At 51.9% G+C, this 21,662-nt stretch overlaps 1 protein-coding gene across 1 annotated transcript in view; it reads left to right on the forward strand.

The window, feature by feature from the left end:
• GATAD2A (GATA zinc finger domain containing 2A) overlaps positions 1 to 21,409 on the forward strand; it is a 45,663-nt gene extending 24,254 nt beyond the window's left edge. Inside the window, exons 2-11 of the mRNA XM_007945385.1 lie at positions 10,888 to 11,020; positions 11,592 to 11,723; positions 13,260 to 13,349; positions 13,841 to 13,972; positions 14,107 to 14,274; positions 16,157 to 16,436; positions 17,959 to 18,257; positions 18,823 to 18,897; positions 19,191 to 19,380; positions 21,279 to 21,409. Of these exons, the coding sequence (XP_007943576.1) occupies positions 10,888 to 11,020; positions 11,592 to 11,723; positions 13,260 to 13,349; positions 13,841 to 13,972; positions 14,107 to 14,274; positions 16,157 to 16,436; positions 17,959 to 18,257; positions 18,823 to 18,897; positions 19,191 to 19,380; positions 21,279 to 21,409 (1,630 nt within the window). The remainder of the gene's footprint in view (positions 1 to 10,887; positions 11,021 to 11,591; positions 11,724 to 13,259; positions 13,350 to 13,840; positions 13,973 to 14,106; positions 14,275 to 16,156; positions 16,437 to 17,958; positions 18,258 to 18,822; positions 18,898 to 19,190; positions 19,381 to 21,278) is intronic.
• The last annotated feature ends 253 nt before the right edge of the window (positions 21,410 to 21,662 follow it).

Below are 21,662 nucleotides of genomic sequence, written 5' to 3' on the forward strand. Positions count from 1 at the left end.
TAGTCCAATTCTGCATCCTTTCCTTCAAGGCTCAGGGGTCCAAGATTATCTTCTGTGTCTGTGTTAATTGGTTTCCCTTTTCTTTGTTGAAAAGGGTCTGTGCAATCCTTCTGCCTAGTCCGCCATCTTGCCCCGCCCCTATGATGTTCTTTTTTAAAAAAAAAAAATTTACTGGTGATTTGGGTGAAAGTTTACAGAACAAATTCATCTTCTGTACAGCAGTTCACATACACTTTGTCTCATGACATTGACTGCAGTCTCCCACAATGCAACAGTTCTCCTCCCACTTCCTCCCCATAGCCACCTCTTCCCTGTATCCTTCCCTCCCATGCACCTCCTGCCCCCCAAGCTGTCTCCCTGTGCATACACAGCCCTTCTATTCTCCCATGATTTTTCTCTCCAAGAAGTGTATCTACCTAATGTAAATGTTCATATGCCTGTCTTTTGTTTTACTGTAAGCCACAAGAGTGGGTTCAATTCCAGACCTGAAGGGCAGCTAGGGACCGTAGTCTCAGGGGTTCCACTAGGCTTTATCAGATCAGCAGAACTGGTCCCTTTTTTTTTTATTTTTTTATGATTTTGAGCTTTCTTCCACATTGTTATCCACTCTATCCAGGCTCTCCTACATAGATGCCCCTCTGAGTGTTGACATCTAGTTCTTCTGGTCTCATAGCATATAGGCTGAGGATCACATGGTGTACTAGTCCCTTGGACTAATTGTTTCCATGCATCTTTGGTTTCACGTTCTTAATTTAACCTTACGGCTTGCCTGGTCTTTGGTCATTGGTGTTGAGTGCATCAAGTCTGTTCTTCAGATAGTCTCTAAATTTAGGTGGAGTATACTTAAGGTCATATTTTGGCTCTTGTGTTCTTGTTTTAATTTTCTTCAGCTTCAACTTGAACTTGCATGTGAACAGTTGATGGTCTGTCCCATAGTCAGCTCCTGACCTTGTTTTGACTGATGATGTTGAGCTTCTCCGTTTCCTTTTTCCATAGATGTAGTTGATTTGATTTTTGTGTATTCCATCTGACTGGGTCCACATGTATAGTCACTGTTTATGTTGTTGAATAAAGGTATTTATTTACAATAATAAGTAAGTTGTTGGTCTTGGAAAATTCTATCATGTGATCTCCAAAGTCATTTCTATCACTGAGGCCATATTTTCCAACCACTGGTGATTCTTCTGTGTTTCCCACTTTCACATTCCAATCACCAGTATTAATTTACATATCTTGATTACATGTTTGGTCAATTTCAGACTGTAGAAGTTGGTAACAATCTTTCCTCATCTTTGGTTTTAGTGGTGGTGGTAGTTGTTTGCCATCGAGTTGGACCCGAGTCACAGCAACCCCTTCTTGGGTTTCCGAGGCAGTATCACTATGGAAGGAGATTGCCCAACTTTCCTTCCGGGGAGTGGCTGGTGGTCTTGAACCACCAACCTTCTGGTTAGCAGTCAAGTGCCTTAGGCACTACACTATCAGAGCTCCCTTAGTGGTTAGTGCATAAATTTGCATAATAATAGTATTAACTGCTCTTCCTTGTAGGTGTATGGATATTATCCCATCACGGACAGTGTTGTACTTCAGGATAGATCTTGAAATGTTCTTTTTGGCAGTGAATGCAACACCATTCCCCTTCAATTTGTCATTCCTGGCATAGTAGGCCATACGATTGTCTGATTCAAATTGGCCAATATCAGTCCATTTCAGCTCAGTAATGCTTGAGATATCAATCTTTATGCGTTATTTGTTTTTTACAATTTCCAATTTTCCTGGATTCATACTTTGTGCATTCCAATAATTAATTAATGTTTGCAGCTGTTTATTCACATTTTGAGTTGTGCCCCATCAGCAAATGAAAGTCCCTGAAGCTTGACTCCATCCACGTCATTAAAGTCCACTCTACTTTGAGCAGGCAACTCTTCCCTGGTTGTAATTTGGGTGCCTTCCAACCTGAGGGGCTCATCTTCTGGCACTCTTACCAGACAATGTTTCATGGCTGTTTATAAAGTTTTCCAGTAATATATCAGACAGTGTTTCACTGCTATTCATAAGGTTTTCAGTGGCCAGTTTTTTAGAACTGGATGGCCCTGCCTTTCTTCCCAGTCTGTCTTAGTCTGGAAGCTCCACTGAAACCTGTCCACCATGGGAGACCCTGCTGGTATTCAAAACACCAGTCTCACAGCAACATAAAAGCCACCACAGTATGACAATATGACAGATGGGTGGTAGACTTCCCTAGTGTTTCCCTAATATCCTACTGCTATCCTAGGGCCCCTCGGAAGGAAGGTTGGGCAATCCTACTTCCGTAGTGATACTGCCTCGGAAACCCAAGGAGGGGTCGCTATGAGTCGGGGCTGACTCGACGGCAAACATCAACAGCAACAACATCCTAGGGCCCACATGGTATTTAGTCATCATGTCTCCTTAGACAACTCTGGGCTATGACAATTTCTCAGACTCTCTTTGTTTCTGAGACCTTGATAGTTTTGAGGGGTGTTGGTCAAGTGTTTTGTAGGATGCCCCATATTGGGTTTTGTCTGATATTTTTCTCATGATTGGTCTCGGGTGATGGGTTTTCAGGAGGAAGACCACTGAGGTGGTGTGTCCTCCTTGTCACCTCATATCCAGGGCACTCACTCACATACTGGTGCCTCCCTTCCTCACCTGGCTGAGGAATGCTATTTGGTGTCTTCATTGTGAAGCTCTCTTTCCTTTCCCTTTTCTTCCCACACTCTGCAGGACACCACCACCACTTAGGGGTGGGTGGTGCTCCCCTCCTCCAGGGGGCAGTATCTGTGTACATCATTTAGAATCCTTCTACATGAAGATTTATGTTTTCTCCTAGAATGATCAAATGATCTTGTATTCCCATGTGACTTTGCAACACTATGGAACCTTGGGAAATACTACTTTGCTGTGTTACGAGATCTTTCTAATACACATTTCATCATTCATTATCAAAATCAGGATTTGTTCATATCACCATTGATAAACTGGGAAACATTTGAACTCACAGTGGCAAATATAAGTTTTCTCAAACTCTAATTTTATTTATTAAATGCTCAGACTTTATCCAGGTGACAGATACTGTTGACTGTTTTTCTGGAACTGACGGGCTCACTCAGACCATTTTTAGGGAAATGTCTGCTGCGTAACCACAGTTTGCCTGTCAATCATTCTTTGAAATGACAGACTCTAGAAACAAGCCATACTTGGAGATGATTACAGCCCTGGTCTGAGTATCTAATGCACACCTTCCACTCCAGGCATGTGCTGCAGCTCAGGTGTGATGACTGGGTGCTCTTTCTCCTGCATCAGGGACATTCCTTACCAGCATGTGGTGGTGATGACACACTCAGTACCAGTGGGCACTTGTCCTGACCTGGTCTTAGGTACCTGTGTTTCACCCAGGCTGTTTTTGCCCCAGCAGGCACTGGCCAGGAAGGTGGTGTCCCAGTATTACTGAGGATGTGATTCTGGCAGAGTCCTCATACACTCGGGTTTGTGGCCTGTAGTGAGGTGTGCTGCAAGCAGGCCAGGAGGGACCGTAGTTGTGTGTAGGTGGGAGCTACGCTTTGCCTGACCTGTCTGCTCAGATTTCGTCCACATGGTGGTTAAAGGCCTGCTCTATCCACCTGTGGTGGCAAAGATGTCCAGTTCTAGGGAGGAATTCAGAGATAGACAACAGCAGAAAGGTTGTCAGCAGAACAGTGTATGCTCAAATGGTGTGGGGTGAGGTGGTCGTGTCTTGGCCAGGAATGTGCCTTCTGTGTCATTTAAAATCCACAACTTGAAGCAAATGGAGGTCCATTTGCAAATGAAGAAACTGAGTCTCGGGGTTTTGTGGTCACATCAGATTCTGTGCAACCAGTAAGGGACTCAAGACTTTGACAAAACTTACTGGTCCTCACCGCCCACTCTACAGCCTCTCCATGGAGTAGGTCTGGAGACACCTATGCCAGATCCCGGAGGATGCATGGGGTCTACCAGTGAAGCTGAGGGAGCCAAGAATTTGTTTGGCAGGGAGTTTCCAGGCCATGTGTGTGGTTTTCTTTCTGTGACCATGTTTGTGGTGATTACAGATGGGGGGAGTGTTCTGTGTGTCTTGCATGTGGTTGTACTCTTCACACAATGATGTGTTTTGTCTTAAGGAAGCCAGGGTCCTCGCTCTGCAGAGCTTCATGTGTGTCCCACGTCTCCTTGCTGCAAAGGATTGCTGGCACTCGTGGTACAGTTAGTAGAGGAAGGAGAACAGACCAAGGCTTTGCCGTGGCTGGGGTTCATGATGCTTTTCTTCTGCCCAGTGATTGTTTCCTGAGATAAATGGCACTCAGTTTCAGAGGGAGCCAGGACTCAGTAGCCATGGCTGGCATGTGCAGGAAGCATCCTCTCCAAGTCCTACTGAGAAACAGGCAGAGTCCCTACTGTCCTCTGAGTTTGTGACCATGTGGTGCTTCCCCCCACCCCACCACTGCCATTTCTGCTTTTCGGAGACATGACTGCAGCAGCTGGTCTGGGTCTCTCAGGTGTAAACAAGGTCACTTTCACCCAAGACCCCTCCCACGGCCCTTTACAGCTGAGGTAGGGCTGTCAGCTGATAACTGACCATGTGAGGCTCTTGTCTTCCAGGGCACTGCCAGCTGCTGCAGGTCCCCCTGGACCCTGTGCTCTTATAAGGAGTAAGACTAAAGGCCTGGTGCCCAGATGGGCCAGGTACTTGGCAGCACAGGTGTACAGAGGTTTTCAGCACCCTGAAGCAGGGTGACAGGGATACCTTCTCACAGTGGAGCTGCTGCAAGGGCCGCTCAGGGTAGGTCTGTCTAGGGAACAGATACTCCAGACGCATCCTGGACATTGTCAAACCAGGCATCCAGTTCTGCTATGCTGTTGTTTCTTCTGGAGTATCCTTCTCTGTAAGATTGAACCAGCTTTTCTTGGTGGTATTGGTGTCCTGCTGGAACCATCATTGCTGTGTGGAGTCATGCTGCCCTGATGACCTCAAGCGGGTGTGGGCACTTGGGCTTTGGTCTGTCTGTGGCGCTGTTGCTGACCATGCAGCCCATTTATATGTCCATGTCCCCTATCTTGCTTCCAGTTGTAGCATGGTCCCCTGCCTCCCTTTTCAGGTCATGTGATTTGGCTGTGTCACTGAGAAGGTGCATGATCAAGATAGGCTGACACTCAGGTTGCAGCTTCAGGACCACTCATCCTGCATTGGAGCATGGGGTAAAGTGTTGGGCAGCTCCCATCCCCTCCTTTGCACAGACTTTCCCTACCCTTCGCTCCTCCCTGAGATGTCCCCTGTTCAGAGGAAATTGTGCAGAATTGGGTGCACTGCAGGGACTAGTGTAAGTGGATCTCAATTTCCAAGAAGAGTGAATGCTTCAGAGTCGCACCCTGGCTGCCCACCAAGGCAGCCTGTGTACAGAGAAGCACAGTACATATCCTGACCTCCCAACAATCAGGCCTGAACTTTTCTCTCACATCTCTGAGAAGAAGGTCTCAAGTTACCAAGCAGGCAGAGAGGGCTGGTAATGGACACAGGGCGGAAGCTGGGGGGGTTGGTGAGGGACTGAGACAGTGAGAAGCTGGTGGGTAGCAGGAACCTGGGAGGGATCAGGGCATTCAGGCAGCTGGGACCCTCCATTTGGTCTTGGGGCACATCTGTCTCCAAGGAGTGGGTTGGCCTTTCAAGCTCTGCCCCTGGGAGGTGGTAGGTGAGGCCAGAGCTAGGAGAGGGTGGCCCTGGATCTGGGAGGTGTCTGAAGTGCTGGCTTGTATATGTGAGTGCCTGCACCAAGGGAGATAGCCTCCTGGGTTGCAGGAAGCAGGAAGCTGGGGTCCATGGGCTAGGTGGGTATTCACAAACCCCATCCCACACCCTAGAGGAACTTGATCTTCCCTTCTGTGCAAGGAGGGTGGAGCATGGCAGCAAGCAGAATTAACACAGCCCTGCCTCAGGGAGTCGTGAGTCTCCATGTCACCTTGGGCAGCCTGTTTATCGGTCACTCAACATGTGCCAAGTGTGTGCTTTCTGTTGAAATCACCTGTGAGGGTAATGTCCAACCCCTCCTGGTCACTAGAAGATCTGATCACTGAGGTGTGGTGATAGGAATTCCTGAACAGTGAACTGCAGGACTACACTACCTGGTGCTGAGGACCCAGGAAGAGCTTACTTCGAATTCACGAAATTCTGAAGGTGACCCTGGTGTGGCAAGGCACCAGTAGGGTGAGCACGCGTGTGCGTGTATGTGTGTCAGGGGGATCACTCTCCTCATGCTCATTGGGGCAGCAAGGGGTAGACCCCACCCCTTTTTGACACTACCACTAAAGGAGGATATTCCTGCTGTGCTAATTCCTGGGCTGCCCAAGGCCCCCACAGTTCAGCCCGGGCTGTCATGGCTCTGGAAGGTGGTGGTCATCTGTTTAATCTGATTGGGATGTGGGCTTATCCCAGCCTTTTGTACAGGAGACTCTGGCCTCTGATCTGCCAGGTGGAGGCTCACTGGGAAGCTTCCCTCTTCGCCTGAAAGGCTAGAGCAGGCCGTGTTTCTTTCACTCACTGTGGAGTGGCTTCATCTTGTCGGGTCCTTCACAGCCCCTTGATGGGCAGTGGTGGCAGCACTGTGGCCCAAGTTCAGCACCACCACATGCTTGTGTGTGGCAAAGCTGAATACTTCAGCCTTAGTGAGAAACCCTGCCCAGCCTCTTGGCTTGGTGGTAGTGGTCTATTGGAAGCTCTGAGTCTCCTGGAGGTGGCTAGGCAGGAACTTGGAGCCTTGCTGTGCAGCGTGGGAACCATGCAAGGGGGAATCCTGGTCTTTCAAGAGGCAGAACTTCATGAAGCTCTGGAATTCTCTGGTTCTTTCAGCTGCATTTTAGGTCCAGGCCTGACAGGGACATCTCTCCCAAGGCTGGCAGGAAGCAAGATGGAGAGGGAGCAGGCCCAGGCCCAGCACACAATGACGTGTGTCAGGCCAGGGCTTTGAGGTGGCCCTGGCCTGGTCTCTGGTCATCCTGGGAATGTTCCTGAACACTTGGGGGCTGGAGAGGCACACTTGAAGCCCTTCTTGGGGCCATCCATGCTCCACCCTGTGTAGCATCTATGAGTCCTGGATGAGTCTGTACCCAAGGAGGTGCTTCTGAGCAGCCAAGATTTATGTTCTGAAGAATCTGTGGACTCCCTCCTGAGCAGCCAGTCAGAGCATGGCCAGTCCCCCCTGGGCAAAACTGGGTCCTCTTTATAGGACTACCTCTCATATCTTATGCTTCCCTGCCTTCTGCCTGCCCCTCCCCCCACACTTACCTGTATGTCTGTCCTTCCAGGTAGACTGTGACCTTGAAGGACATAATGTGTTTTATCTAGGGCTTGTCTCCACCACCTAGTTCTTTGGCACATTTTCCGCAAATGTGAATGGTTGGATGGATGGATGGGTGAGTCGGTGGTGGAAAGAAGGGAGTATATCATTCCTGGCCATCAATGTATGAGACAAAGTCAGACCCTAAGGATAGTCTGGGCCCCCTCAATGACCCTCTTCCCTGGCATGGGACTGAGGATACAGAATGTAAACCACACTGAGTGCTGTCGGGCCAACAGAGAGAATGGTCACCCCAGCTGTGGATGTGGCTGTGTCTGCTTTGTGGTTGGTTTAACTTTGTGCTGAGGTGCTCATGATTCTAGTCCCCCCCATGAAGTTACTGGCAGGAATTGAGGGTTACAGCCTGTGGGGCTGCAGTGAGTCACTGCAGTGGGGGAGTTCAGAGGATGTTTATATGGTGATAGCCTGGTCAGCTTTCAGGTGTGTTGTGTTGTAGGGCAGTAGAATCTTTTCTCATCCTAATAGTCTACATGACCTCACAGTATTGGAGGGCTTGCTTGTCAGTGTGCCCTCAAATCTCATGAGTTCTGGTGCCCAGATAGCAGGCACAACTCGGCCTCCTTGGCAGGGAGTGGGGGCTGCTACAAAGGCAGGATCTCCTTTGCTCTGCTCTCTCTCAGCCTCTCCTAGCCCAAGGTTTTTTTTTTTGTTTGTTTGTTTTTTTTTACATCGCACATACTGTATTTTGGGACAGACATTCAAGCGACAGTTCTTTCCCTGAACTTGGAGAACTTTCTGGAACATCACTGAGAGGTTTTGAAGTTCCTTCACTTTAAAAGTTGCACTTGGTAAAGTTTCTGGGTTTGGACACTGGTAGCTGGGGCAGGCGACTGCCCTGCACAGCAGAGCTGCATCCTGGCCTGGGTGACAGGAAGTGCTGCAGCCACACAGGCCGGCGGGTGGGCGGGATGCACGCGCCTCCATTTTCTGACAGCACCTGAGCCCCACCTCACTTCTCAAAATGAAGGCTGCATGTCACAAACCGGCTGGAACTGGCTGTTGCCATGGTTTTCACATTGGAAGGCACAGTTAAAGGGTCACATGACCAGGGAGGGAAATGCCTTTGTCACATGACATTTTGGTGGCCTGATTAGCATACAGGAAGTTCACTCCCTGCTGGCTGCCTGGATGCTGAACTGCTCTGGTGGGAGGTGACATCATCTCCTGGACAGGGTTATTGATCACCCTCGGCCAAGACGTGGCCTGAATGAGAACCTTGTGGTCAGTCTGCTGTGGTCACTTTGGTGCACTGCAGCCTTTGGGCAGACTAGTCTCAGGACCCTGCCCTACTTCCTGGGCAAGTTGCGTTCTGTGAGCATCTTTCTGGAAGAAGTGTGCACCTACCTCAAGACAGTGAATATGTGGAGAGCAGCGTTGTTCTCAGGCTACAGTTAGTGTGCATCTGGCCTAAAAACCTTTCTGAGGTTGTAACCTTAGACATAGTTTTACCTGAGCAACTCCTTGGCCCATGTGCAATACCTGGGGCCCACCCAGGCCAAGGGTAGCTCCTCCAATGGCTACTTGTCATCTTTGAGCTGGGTCCAGCAACTGCATTGGAGCCTCATAGAGAACCCCGCTGGCCTGTGGGGCATTGTGCTGTGTGAAGAACTCAGGTGTGCTCTCAAAGACCTGAGAGGGGACCCATGGAGTCACCTGAAAACTGCATCTGTCCTTTGTGAAGAAGTCAGGTGTGTGCTTAGAGACCTGGGATGGGACCTAGGAGGCACCTGGAAGCTGCGTCCATGTCTGTGGACAAGTTAGGTGTGCACCCTCAGAGACTTGGGAAGGGACCCATGAGGTCACCTGAAAGCAGATTCTCTGACCTGGCAGTATAGCCAGTGAGGAGACCAACATTTGGATGGGATGGGATACCTGGTTACTATATAAGTGATCTGTGCCTGACTCCGTAACGTGGCTGGTCACCCTCATCAGGGGACTTTGGTTTGAAATTGTTCCCTTCGTGTTTCTTTCGCTTAGGCTGAGTAGGGGCTAGGGTGGAAAGTGATTTGCTTCGTGGCTCTGGATGAAGAAGGGCCAGGAGTGTGTGGAGTAGCGCTCCAGACTGGCCCTTGCCTATCCCTGGTCACTCCAGGAGTGGAGATAGCACTCAAGAACTGGCTGTGGGCACACACTCAAGGTCTTTTCTGATCACTCTAACCCTGAGCCTGTCCTCACTCAGCAGCTGCCGCTGTTCCTCCAGTTAACTTTATCAGGAAGCTTGACCAAGTTTATTCTCAAGGTCACAGCGCCACCTAGAGACATGTTATTCATTCACATACTAAGAACCAAGGCCCAAATGCCTGATGTTCAGTAGACTTGAGACTGTTGCCTGCAAACACAGCGCTTGTTTGGGGAGAAGTGTGTTTTGGGGACCCCTACTTCTGAGAGGCCTATGGGCAGCGGTGTTAAAATGAAGGTCTCAGTACTATGGCTGCCATCTGCTAAGTATCTGCATCTTAGAGGAGGTGTCACAGGCGTGTTTCTGCTCAGGTTAAATGAAATGGTATGTAATATGTTGTTCACATGGTGCCTGTGAACACTTCAGCCTGGAACGTTCTCTGTCATGGGAGGGGCCTTCACAGGTCAGCCCAGAACATTCTCAATGGGAACTCTCATATATGATCCTCAGCCATGTGTGGCCATTTGCAAACTTGTCCTGACAAATAGCAAAGAAATGAGGGTGGGATGGCACTCTCCCAGGCTTCCTTTCCCCTGGCCCTGCTGTTGTAGGGCCCCCTGAGGGAGCTGTGGGCCAGGAGGTTGGTGCAGAGAAAGCAGGAAGGGGAGATAAGGGCTAAAATGATGTAGTTTGAACTGGGGCTTCAGGGTGGAAGTGACTGGGGTAGAGAGGGAAGGACAGCAGGGGAGCAGCACTTAGCTGATGAGAACATGTCAGGGGAGAAGGGGAGATAAGACTGTCCAGATCTGTGGGAGGAGCTGCACCCCATTTCTCAGTCATGAGCATGTTTGTGATCTCCACCATCCTCTCTATGCATCAGCTGGCTGAGGGTGGGGCAGAGAGAGGGCTCACTCCGGGGCCAGGGTCACCTTCAGTGGTTCCAACATGGCAGAGTGGTGGTCCTACCTCGGGATGTACAATCCAGCAGTCAGCAGCCCTGTCTGACAGTCAGAACTAGAACCAGGCTCACATCATAAAGGAGGAAGCTGTTTGTGTACCAAAACACAACCTCTGCTGCTAAAGCCCAGCTTTTCTGGTGTCACTGTTGTGGGAGAGGATACTGTGGGATTTGGATTCAGCAGGTGCTGTAGGGACTTTTGGGAGGCCAAGTGACCAGAGGCTTGTGGACAGGGGGCAGCAAGTAGGGCAAGTAGTATAGGGACCTTGGGGAGGCCGGTCCAGGGAACAGGTGGCCAGAGGCTGGCAGATGGGGCAGGCAGTCAGGGTTGGGGCAAGCACTTGCTCATTGTATGCCTACAGACTGGTCTGTGGTCCTCAGGGCCTGGGTTTTGAAGCTGTCATGATGCCCACTATCTCTGTCTACAGTGATATGAAGGTGGAGAGGAGAGCCCCCTCACCAGATGTGATTGTGCTCTCAGACAGTGAGCAGCCCACCAGCCCACGGGTGAATGGGCTAACAAGGATGGCACTGATGGAGACGAGCACAGAGGTCCTCATGGTGAGTCTTTTTTTTTTTTAAGCTCTTTTTTTTTTAATTGTGATTTGGGTGAAGATTTACAGAGCGAATTCACTTTCCATACAGCAGTTCACATATACTTTGTCTCATGATATTGACCACAGTTTACCACAATGCAACAGCTCCCCTTCCACTTCCTCCCCATAGTTACCTCTTCCCTGTGTCCATCCCTCCATGCACTCCTGCCCCCTGAGCTGTCTCCCTGTGCATAAGCAGCCCTTCTTTCTCCCATGATTGTTCTCTCCAAGGAGAGTATCTACTTGAGGTAAATGTTCAACTCGTATGCCAGTCTTACGTTTGGCTGGAAACCACAGGTGTGGGTTCAATTCCAGACCTGAAGGGCAGTTGGGGACCATAGTCTCAGTGGTTCCACCAGGCTCTATTGGACCAGCAAACCTGGTCCCCATGGTGAGCCCTCCTTGCCCACACTGCTTCCAGGGAAACCCCGATCTTAGCACATCCTTGGTCAAGAGCCTTGGCCCCACCCAGATTCTGGTGCTTGACTGGAGCTGCCTGACCCTCCCTCAACTTTTTCTTTTTTTGGCTCTTGCAGAAAAGTAGTCCTGAAGAACGGGAACGGATGATCAAGCAACTAAAAGAAGAGTTAAGATTAGAAGAAGCAAAACTCGTCTTATTAAAAAAGTTGCGGCAGAGTCAGATCCAGAAGGAAACCACTGCCCAGAAGGTGGGCCTGTGTATCCATTCTCCCTGGGGTCAGGGCCACTGCTCAGAACCACAGTTGTGGTGAGCGTGGTGTGGCAAGCTGCACTAGCTGCTGTATTACCCAGACCTGCTGCCCTCCAGTCTCAAGGCCAAGGAGCCTAGTGACTTTCAGGGGTTCCAGTGTGATGTGGGGCAAGGTGGCATGTGGATGGAAATTTGCAGACTCACGTACATATTTGGAATTATCTAAAAGGATATTCAGGATCTGTGTGTTTTACATTGACTTTCTTTAGACCAAAGCATTGTTAATCTTGGGAATGGGAAATAGGTGTCTCAAGGTTACTGTTACAAGTGTGTTTCTGAGAAGTTTTTCCTGGGCCTGTTTCCAGAAAGGCTGTCTCCCTCAGGTGGGCAGGCTGGGCATGGGTGCAGCACAGACCCTGGGGCATGCAGGGTCATGATACTAGCTCCCATGTCCCCTCTCTCTGTGTGTCTGTCCATCTGGGCCAGGTGTATCAGATAAGGACGAGAGGTTTGCAGCCACTATGTGCCCTGGACATGAAGCGCCACAGCCAGGGCTTTGCCCCAGACTCTTGTATTTTCCTGAGTCCAGGGCTCTCAGCTCTGTTTCTAAACAGTCCAATGTAGATGGCAGTTTTCAATGCAGAAGTGACTCAAAGAATTTCAGGTTCATTTCATAGGATTTTTAGTATCCCGTGCTGGGAAGATTTCTTGTTAGTGCTGGCATCACCCTTTCATTACTTGAGTAACTGTCTCAATAAATCAAATGCAAACATGTCTTAGGTGATAGAAGGCAACAGATTGTGAACATGTATTTGCTGTAGGGAGAGGACAGGAGGCAGCAGTTATTCACATGACTTGGGGTGGTTCTGAGGCTCTGCTTTTGGAGTTTCCTCAGATACCTCAAGTGTGTGGGGTCTTGCCTTATGCCCAGACTCACCCTGTTGGGAAGTGGGTGTTGTGCTGGTGTCCGTTCATCTACATGTAGTCCTGAAGAACGGGAATGAAGGGTGAAGTGACTAGAAGAAGAGTTAAGATTAAGAAGAAGCAAAACTCATCTTATTGAAGAAGTTGTAGCAGAGTCAGATTGCCATGTTTCCATGTTATTACTAGGGAAAGAATGGAGCCTTTCTTTCTGTTTAATTTTCCTATTATACTTTTCGAAGACTTAAGAGTGAGTCAAGCTATTGTCCTTCTGCAGTGGGGTGCATAGCTCTGACAAATATGTTTGCCCCACATCTCCTCACTGGGATCGGAATACTCTCCTTAGGCCCCTGGTCCCTTTGTCCCCCCAGAGAGCCTGGGGCAGCAGAAAGTGGTGCTGAGGTGGGAGGATCTCTGCCCTTGGTTGTGCTTGGCCTGCATATTGTGTCAGTGAGTGGTGGGTTTGACCATCTCCTGGGCTGGAAGCAAAGCCCCCAAGAGCCTGATGTGTCAGGTAGCAAGAGTATCCGTTGCCCTTAGAGACTCCTTCCCCATCCCAACAACTCACTTAGGTCTAGATTCTGCTCACCTCATATTCTCTGCTCTTCTGCAGCCCACTGGCTCCTCCTCAAGCTCTGTCACTACCCCTCCCCCGCTTGTGCGGGGCACTCAGAACATTCCTACTGGCAAGCCGTCATTACAGGTCAGTGTCCCCACACTGGGCCATTTTAAAGTCTAGGCAGGGCCACCTGTTCCTCTGATTGATGCAATGAGTCTTTGAGCTGAGGGCACTCTGTTCCTCCCTTCAGCTGCCCAAATGCTGGCCTGCTGATGTGAGAGATGGGGGCCAATGGTAGCAGTGTTACCATGGCCACCCCCACAAAGCCGAAGACCCTCCCCTGTGGGAGGATACCAAAATCCTTTGTAGTCAGGGGCATCTAGTGCTGTGTCCAGGCCTTGTTTCCAAGGTTGAGAGAGTCTTCCTAAGCCCCTGGGGTGGATCCTACTGGCCCAGTGTGAAGATTGTCCTCACACTGAGTGACTGAGATCTACACAGCTCTGCTGGCATCTGTTCCCCATTTTGCTGTGTTTTAGGCACTTGAGCCTTCTAGTAGAAACACCGTGCACTTTTCCATGCACAGCTGGTGTTTCCACAAGCACCTGTCAACTCGGGACTGGGGGTGTCATCCACAGGCCTCATCAGCCCGCATGCCTGGCAGTGTCATCCCGCCACCCCTGGTCCGTGGTGGGCAGCAGGTGTCCACGAAGCCAGGGCCACAGCCCAACACCCAGGTCGTCATGCCCCCACTCGTCCGTGGGGCCCAGGTAAGCGAACAGGTGGGCTTGGTGGTCTGGGGGCCCTAAAGGCTTGCTGAGGGGCTCTGGTATGGGTGCTGAGAGCCATTGTCCTCCATCGTCTCAGATGGATTTCTTGGTTTCCCCCATCCCCTCCCTTCCAGCAAATCCACAATATCCGACAGCATTCTGGGACAGGGCCACCCCCACTGCTCCTGGCCCCCCGGGCATCCGTGCCGAGCGTGCAAATCCAGGGGCAGCGGATCATCCAGCAGGGTCTGATCCGCGTTGCCAACGTACCCAGTGCTGGTCTGCTCGTCAACATCCCCCAGGTGAGGGGCAGGGGGCCTGTGCTGGGATCAGTGGGATCTGTCTGGGCTCTCACAGCTGGGGCCATTGTGAGCAGGGGGCTTGTGTGTGTATTTGCTATTGAGGAGCATCCTCTGGCAGCCAGGTGGGAAGCAGATGAGATGGGTAAAAGGGGAGTTGGAGGTGATGTGAGATGCACACCTGAGCAAAAACATTGTGTGTGGGATAGACAAAAAGCAGGTGGGGAGGTCAGGATGATGTCCCCAGCAATGAGAATTGGGGTGTTCAGCTGACCCTGGGGGTGAGGGGGTATTCACTGGTCTGTGGAGGGTGGCACCCATATTTCAGGCCCAGCAGCAGGGGCTGGGTGTGGGGTGTGGAAGGTTTTGGGGGGTAGATAAAGTGAAGTGTCCAGGGCTTGAGACACCCCCTGCCACCACAAGGCACACCATCTCCTTCCCACCACTCCTTACCCCCAGCCCCCACCGCTCCTCACCCCCCAGCCCCCACCACTCCTTTGGCTCGAGTCCTCTAGGCGGAGCACCCCTTTGTTCTGCTGGGTGTACGAGAGGAAAGCATGTCTGCAGATGTTCCCTCAGAGCCAATGCATCTATTCTTAGTAGCATGCTTCCCAACCTTTGTGCTCGGTCTCAGAGATGGGGTGGTCCATCCCTTCCCACCCACAGCAGCCAGTAGGGGAGTGCATGTGACAGACATGCGGCGTGATCAGGTGCTGGGTTTGCTGACTGGAGAGTTTGCTATCTCTTTCTTTGGAGTGTTATGCTCTTGTCATGGCAGCTGGAACCCACCATCTCAGCTTCCTCAGATGGAGCAGGACCAGGGTGGACTATCTCTGGGTCAGCCCTGGTCCTTTGAATTCAGGTACACATGCATAGGCTTGTTACCTCAAAGGTGTCTTGACAGAGCCTAACCTGCCAGTGTTCACAGCACCCTCATTCATGTGTGAACCTCACTCAACACCCTCTGTGAGCAGACCCTGTTCCGTGCTTCAGCACACTCTGAGTGTGAGAGGGGACAGGCCAGTAGGGTGTGAGGTCTGTTACCGTGGGGCAGGAAGGCCTTGTGAGCGTGGGTGCTGGCCTGAGGCAGAGGCATTGGGGCTGCCTAGGTGTGGGTATTATCCTCTGTGTCAGGTGTCTTGCTTCTGCCTGGGGGGGCAGTGAGGCTCTGGGAAAGCCCTGGGATGTAATGTGTGCAAATCTTTGGACTTGTTCCTCTTTCTGGGGATGGTGTACATGTTTTCCTTGGATTTTCAGAAGAGTTTTTCATCCCTATAGCCAAAGGCACTCCCCTGACCAGTTGTGGGTTTTAGGGAAAGTGTGGTAGTGGATGGTGTCCTGGGGTGGGGGTGGATTGGAACAAGGAGACACTGTGAGGGCCAACCATGGACTCAGATGAAGAAGATGAACTAGTATGGAGAGGAGGAGGGCTAGAGGTCAGGGATTGGGCCTGGAACTACTTCCTCTAGTTTTGATGTCCCAGCAAGAATACAAGCTCAGATGTTGGCCATCTCCAAATAATCCCCTTGCCAAAGCTGCAGCATGCCATTGTTGGAGGAAAGTGCCTGTCACACACCTGTGAGGATTCATGCCTGAGGACTTGGGATGTGGGTGGGGGCAACTTAGAGGTACATGGGTAAGCACATGCAGTGTTATGTATTTAAATGGGTGCAGTTTACTGATCACCAGTTAAAACTCAGTAATTCATTGTATCTGTCTAAAGGATGCATCATCCCACAGGAGAACAAGTTTGATTCTGCTTCCTTGGGCTCACTAGTTTTATGACTCCATTAGGAATTAGAGGGATCTGAAGGTGGGGGTGGCAGGAGCTCCTAGGGGCTACCTTGGTGTGGGCACACTCCTGATAGGTGTCTTTTCCCAAAAGGCCTCTCCAGCATCACTGAAAGGGACGACAGCCACCTCTGCCCAGGCAAGCACCACCACCACAGGTGCCACGGCTGCGGCTGCTCCTGGTGATTCCCCGGCCAGCCGACAGGCAGCTGCCAAGCTTGCGCTACGCAAACAACTGGAGAAGACGCTGCTGGAAATCCCCCCACCCAAGCCCCCTGCCCCTGAGATGAGTTTCCTGCCCAGTGCTGCCAACAATGAGTTCATCTACCTGGTGGGCCTGGAGGAAGTGGTACAGAACCTACTGGAGACGCAAGGTAAGTGGGGGCCTGGGGAGAGTGAGGGTTCAGGGTTGGGGACCGAGATGAGGAGAGGGGGCCTGAAAATGGGTGGGGAGCCAAAGTGGGACAGGGAATCCTGGGGTGGGGTGAGAGAACCACTCTAAGGCAGGGGAGCCCTGGGTAGGTTGGAACAGATGGGGGCGGGGATAGCAGGTGGGAGCATCCACTGTGTCCAGAACTGTTGTGAGTTGGAGTCTCAGGGGCACATGGTTGTCCTCAGTCCCCTGCCTGCTGTGGAGTTAAGTATCTTTGTGGATTCACCATGGAGCCCCTGCTCTGGGCACGCCTGTGACGGCGGTGGGTGGGTGGAGGGAATGTGGAAGATCATCCTTGAGAGGCTGGCCATTACTTCCTGTGGGCTCTGGACAGGTGCAGGGCAGATGCGGTCACAGAGCCTCGGACACTCTGTGCCTCCAGGAGGGACGCCCAGTGTCAAGTGGACTCCCTGTGCCTGCCTCTTCTGAAGCCACCTGTAGAGCGTGCCTGTGTCCTGGGGGGTCTTTGGAGTGAAAGGACACAGAGGCAGTGGCTGAGAGAAATTGGGTCCAAGGTAGGAGGCCAAGCTGAGACCAAGGACGCCTCTGCCTGAGACAAGTCAGGGTGTTGAGCCTTCTCATGCCCGGTGTTGCCAGGCATTTCAGACCCCAGGGAAGCTGCACTTCCCCTGTTCCTTCAACTCAAGGGCAAAGCCTCTTCTGGGAGCAGAAAGGGTGAAATGGCACATGTAGAGGGGAAGAACCTCCACCCACAAGGTAGTCCTGCATGAGGCCCAGCTAGCATGTGGGTGGAAGTGTGGGTGATAAGGTATGGCCAGGGAAGTCAAGGAGGCCAGGGTCCCTTCCCCCACTTAGTGTCTTGGCTGTCAGGTCAGGGACCTCCACACCCCTGCCCCCTCATGAGGTGCGTTGCACCTAGGGTTCCCAGAGGCTGGGCCCAGGTAGGATCTGGGGGGCCTGAGCACAGTTTGCTAGGATCCTGATCTAGCTTCAGCCCTGGGGCAGTAGATACCTGGGCAGCCCTCGTGGGTTAATGGATTTGGTGGTGAACCCTCCCTGCCCTACCACCCCATAAATACTTAAGGCCCCTGGTTCCAGGCCTGGGTCTGGACCTAGGCTGTGTGCTCCTGGCAGCTCAGCTACTCTAACAACTAGCTCTGGGATGAGGGACCAGGATGGCTTTGGGGGCCAGCAGGGCAGGGAAGGTGTCGCACAGGGAGGGCTAGACACTCCCTGCCATGAGTTTTCATGCTGCATTTGTGGGTGGAAGTACCCTCCCATGAGAGGGAGATTAGAGCGTTTTGGAGAGTAAAGACCACAGAGGTTTCACCCGTGGCATTTCCCACCACTGTTCAGCTTTGCCTTAGTTATAAAGTTGACTGGAGAACACTGTGTTAGGCATGGAGTTGTAGTATGTATTCACCAAGTAGATGCACTGGCCTGCCCTGGGTTGGAGGCCCTTACACAGTGCCCCCACCCTGATGCACACCCCATCCTTCCAGCAGGCAAGGTGTCAGCTGCCACAGCACTGTTGTCCCGCGAGCCCTACATGTGTGCACAGTGCAAGACGGACTTCACGTGCCGTTGGCGTGAGGAGAAGAGTGGAGCCATCATGTGTGAGACCTGTATGACCTCCAGCCAGAAGCGGGCACTCAAGGTGGAGCACACGAGCCGGCTGAAAGCTGCCTTTGTGAAGGCGCTGCAGCAGGAGCAGGAGATGGAGCAGCGGCTGCTGCAGCAGGGCAGCCCCACACAGGCTAAGGCAGAGCCTACCACTGCGCCACACCCTGCGCTCAAGCAGGTAAGCCTAGGCCTTTGGTGGTTGGGACACACTGGTCTCCCATGGCTGCACCTCCTCAGCAGGGAACTGCCCCTAGCAGACGACATGTTCTGGATGCTCCCGTCCACTCAGCATTCATCTGCCTGATTGTCAGCTGCGTGTTTAAATTGCACTTAATGGTGGCATTTGGCAGTGTAAACACTAATTTGCAGTTTCTTGAAGTTTCCTCGCCTTTACTTGCAGCATGCGAGCTGAAAAGTGCTTCTTCTCTAAAAGAACTTTTCTGAGAACCACAGTGAGGCAGAAAACGAGCATCTGTAGGAAACATCTGGGCAAGACTAAGGAGAGACAAGTTTGAAGTCAAATCCTCTGTGGGCTTTTTATCTTTTGCTTTCCCCTTGTAGATCTGAAGCTACCTGTGAGCAATTTGTATCTCCCTGGAAGCCGTTTGTCCATCTCTAAACACACTTTCTCAAGCCGTAGGTGGCACCCCTCTCCCTTAGGAAGCAGCCTATTCTGCGCGGATGGGCCATTCATGCCAACATAGGATGCTGTTGATCTTGATCTCAACTCCCCATTTGTGTAGGTCATTAAGCCCCGGCGTAAGGCGGCGTTCCGCTCAGGAGAGGCCCGCAACTGGACTAATGGGGCCGAGCTACAGGTCAGCACTAAGGTCCAGGGCTGCTGCCCACCTGCCCCACACCGCACCACCAACCAACCCGCACACTCCACCGTGGCCAGCTCGGCGACTGCCACCTGCTCTGTCCATCCATCTGTCCCTGTCCCGATTCCCCTTGGTAACCTACTGGTCTGGTTTTGGACTCTAGGGACCCCGCATGGGTGGGAAGCGGTTGGACAGAGCGAGGAGAGGTTGCACTAAGCTTCGTGCCCTCGGTGGCCCCCCCAGCTCCAGTCCCCCTGCCCCCTGAGCCGGCACTCCCTGTCTCTCTTCAGGCCTCCAGCCAGCTGTCCCGGGGCCCCACCGCGACATCCCGCAGTGTCCTGCATACCTTCAGCCAGTCGCCCAAACTGCAGAATGCAGCTGTGGCCCTCGCAACTAGGACCAGCAAGCATTCCGAGAGGGCTGTGGGTGCTGGCAAGGGCAGTGCCACCCCTGGCTGGAAGAAGGCAACCCTGAGCGCAGGTGGGTGTTCCGACCTGTCCAGCCCTTCTGTCCTTTCTTCACAGAGAGGCAGTGCACATGGCTGGGGAAGTTTACTACGGAGGGCTGTCTTTGCCTCGCCCTCTCACCCAGACCTTCAGTTTTAGCTCCTCTGTTTACTGATAGGACACCCTAAGTACACAATGCCCCTAAATGTATCAGCCCTTGCTGTGTGAGTGCTGTGTTTAACCTCACCCCACCTACTCCCTACCAGCCCTGCACAGGGGCTCGTGGTACCAACTCTAGTGCCTTTCTTGTCATAGTTCCTGCCTACTCCTTTGTTCTGGTGTCTTCAGTGATGGCTGCATTCACACACAGCTGGTGTCTCTTGTCCACCCACCAGTGCCACAAAGGGCCTGCTTGCTTCCCACTTTCAGTCTGGTGCTATATTGTGCAAAACAGAATGAGGCGGGGGGGCCATCAGGGGTAGGGCTGAGATCATGACCAGGGGACAGACAGCAAGGCCTCTAGACTTGAGGGGAAGGGTTGAGGTCAGCACCTTACCCATCATAGGTGCCTTCCTGTCACCAGCACCACTGTCTGTGCCTGTCCTGTTTATTTTCTTATTTATGTCCCAGAGTTAGATGGGAGTTAGATATTCCTTGTGTGTCCCTGAGAAACAGGACAAAAGGAGGGAGAGGCACATGAGAGAGATTGTTGCAGAAGCAGCATGTATGTCTCTGTATCCTTTCATATTCCCACAAGCAGATGACTGCCCTGTGGCGCTATCACACACAGACCACAGTGAAAACTGGCAAAGTGAGCTCATGCAGACAGATTCCAGAGGGCTAGTGCACGTGGAGGGCAGTGGGCTCTGCCCGTCGGGCCTTCATGCTGGAGTTTAGGAATATAAACTACCACCAGGCCAGTGATCTGCATGTGCTATACAGACAGGCTCTTGATAGCCAGACATTACTCTGTCAGCATGGCCATGTTTGAGGTCAGTGGGAAGTTGGTGTTTTCACAGCTGTGGTGGCTGTAATACCACATGTGCGTTGATGGGAAGCTTGCAGGTGTGAGAGAGGAGATAGCTGTGGCATGAGAGACGAGTCATTAGAGCAGTATCTCCTCACTGGAGTCAAGGGGTATCCACAGTCCCCCCACCCCTAGGGTCACAGCTATGGCTCCAGGGCAAGCCAGGGACATCATGGCCAGTGAGCAAAGGCCCTAAATTGTATCATGTGACTACAAGACACTTCTTCCACAAATACATTAACCTCTACCAGAAATAACTCCTGTAGAGGATGGTGACTCTGGTCCTGTCTACAGCAAAGCTCTCTGTAACAGGGATGAAAGGACCATCCTCCTCACCAAGCCCAAAATCTGAATGTGTATGTGTGTGTATGGGATCATTTCCTTATTTTCTGAGTATAAAAGTAACTTTGGCTTCGTGTAGTAATGTAGAAAATACAAGAAGGGAGGGTAACGGCCTGTATTTTTCTATCCATGAATGTGTGATGCACTATGGTGCCATGTGCCACGTGTGTGTGAACGTCTGTTTTCTTTGGGGAACATGCTGTGTCCCATCACCATTTTCTCTTCATGCTTCGGTGAGATTTGTTTTGTTTTGCTGCTAAAGATCCTCTTAAGCATGGGCTCATTGTCACTGGCTTTACTGTTGGGTGGCCTATCCCTTTTGACAGCTTGTATGCAGGGCTCAGCAGCTCCTTGGGGGGCACCCTTCGTGTAGACAGTAAGGATGGGAGAGGTGATTGATCTCTGGCTGTTGCCCCACAAGTGGGAGGGCTGAGCTGGGTGTATCGTGTGTGACAGCTGGTGTGACCAGGGTCATGTTGGGTGGGTCCTGGCAGCAGCGGGGCTGACCACGCAGTACTGTGTGCTCTCTGACCTCCCACGGTGCTGCATGCCCTCTGTTGCAGGCGGGGCTCTTGCCTTTGTCAGCCCAGGCCTGGCGGTGCATAAGGCATCCTCAGCTGTCGACCGCCAGCGCGAGTACCTCCTGGACATGATCCCACCACGTTCCATTCCCCAGTCGGCCACGTGGAAATAGTGGAGACCTGCTTCTCCCTCCTCCCTCTCCCTTTGTGGCCACCTCTGCCGAGAAGGGCCGCACCAACTTGTCCTCCGCCTGGGAGTTGCTGCTGCTGAGTGCAGTCGCCAAGTAAGCAACCTAAGACTGCAGAGCCTACGCTGCACAGCCCTGGGCGAGGAGGACTCTGCCTGGAGGGACCGTGCGGCTTTCTTCCTTCCTCTCTTTGCCTTTAGTTTGCCGTCACCAGCAGAAAAGCGGACCCAGGACTGGT

The sequence above is a fragment of the Orycteropus afer genome, unplaced genomic scaffold (assembly GCF_000298275.1).
Source record: "Orycteropus afer afer isolate SDZICR_OR568_19922 unplaced genomic scaffold, OryAfe1.0 scaffold00136, whole genome shotgun sequence".
NCBI classification, from domain to species: domain Eukaryota; kingdom Metazoa; phylum Chordata; class Mammalia; order Tubulidentata; family Orycteropodidae; genus Orycteropus; species Orycteropus afer.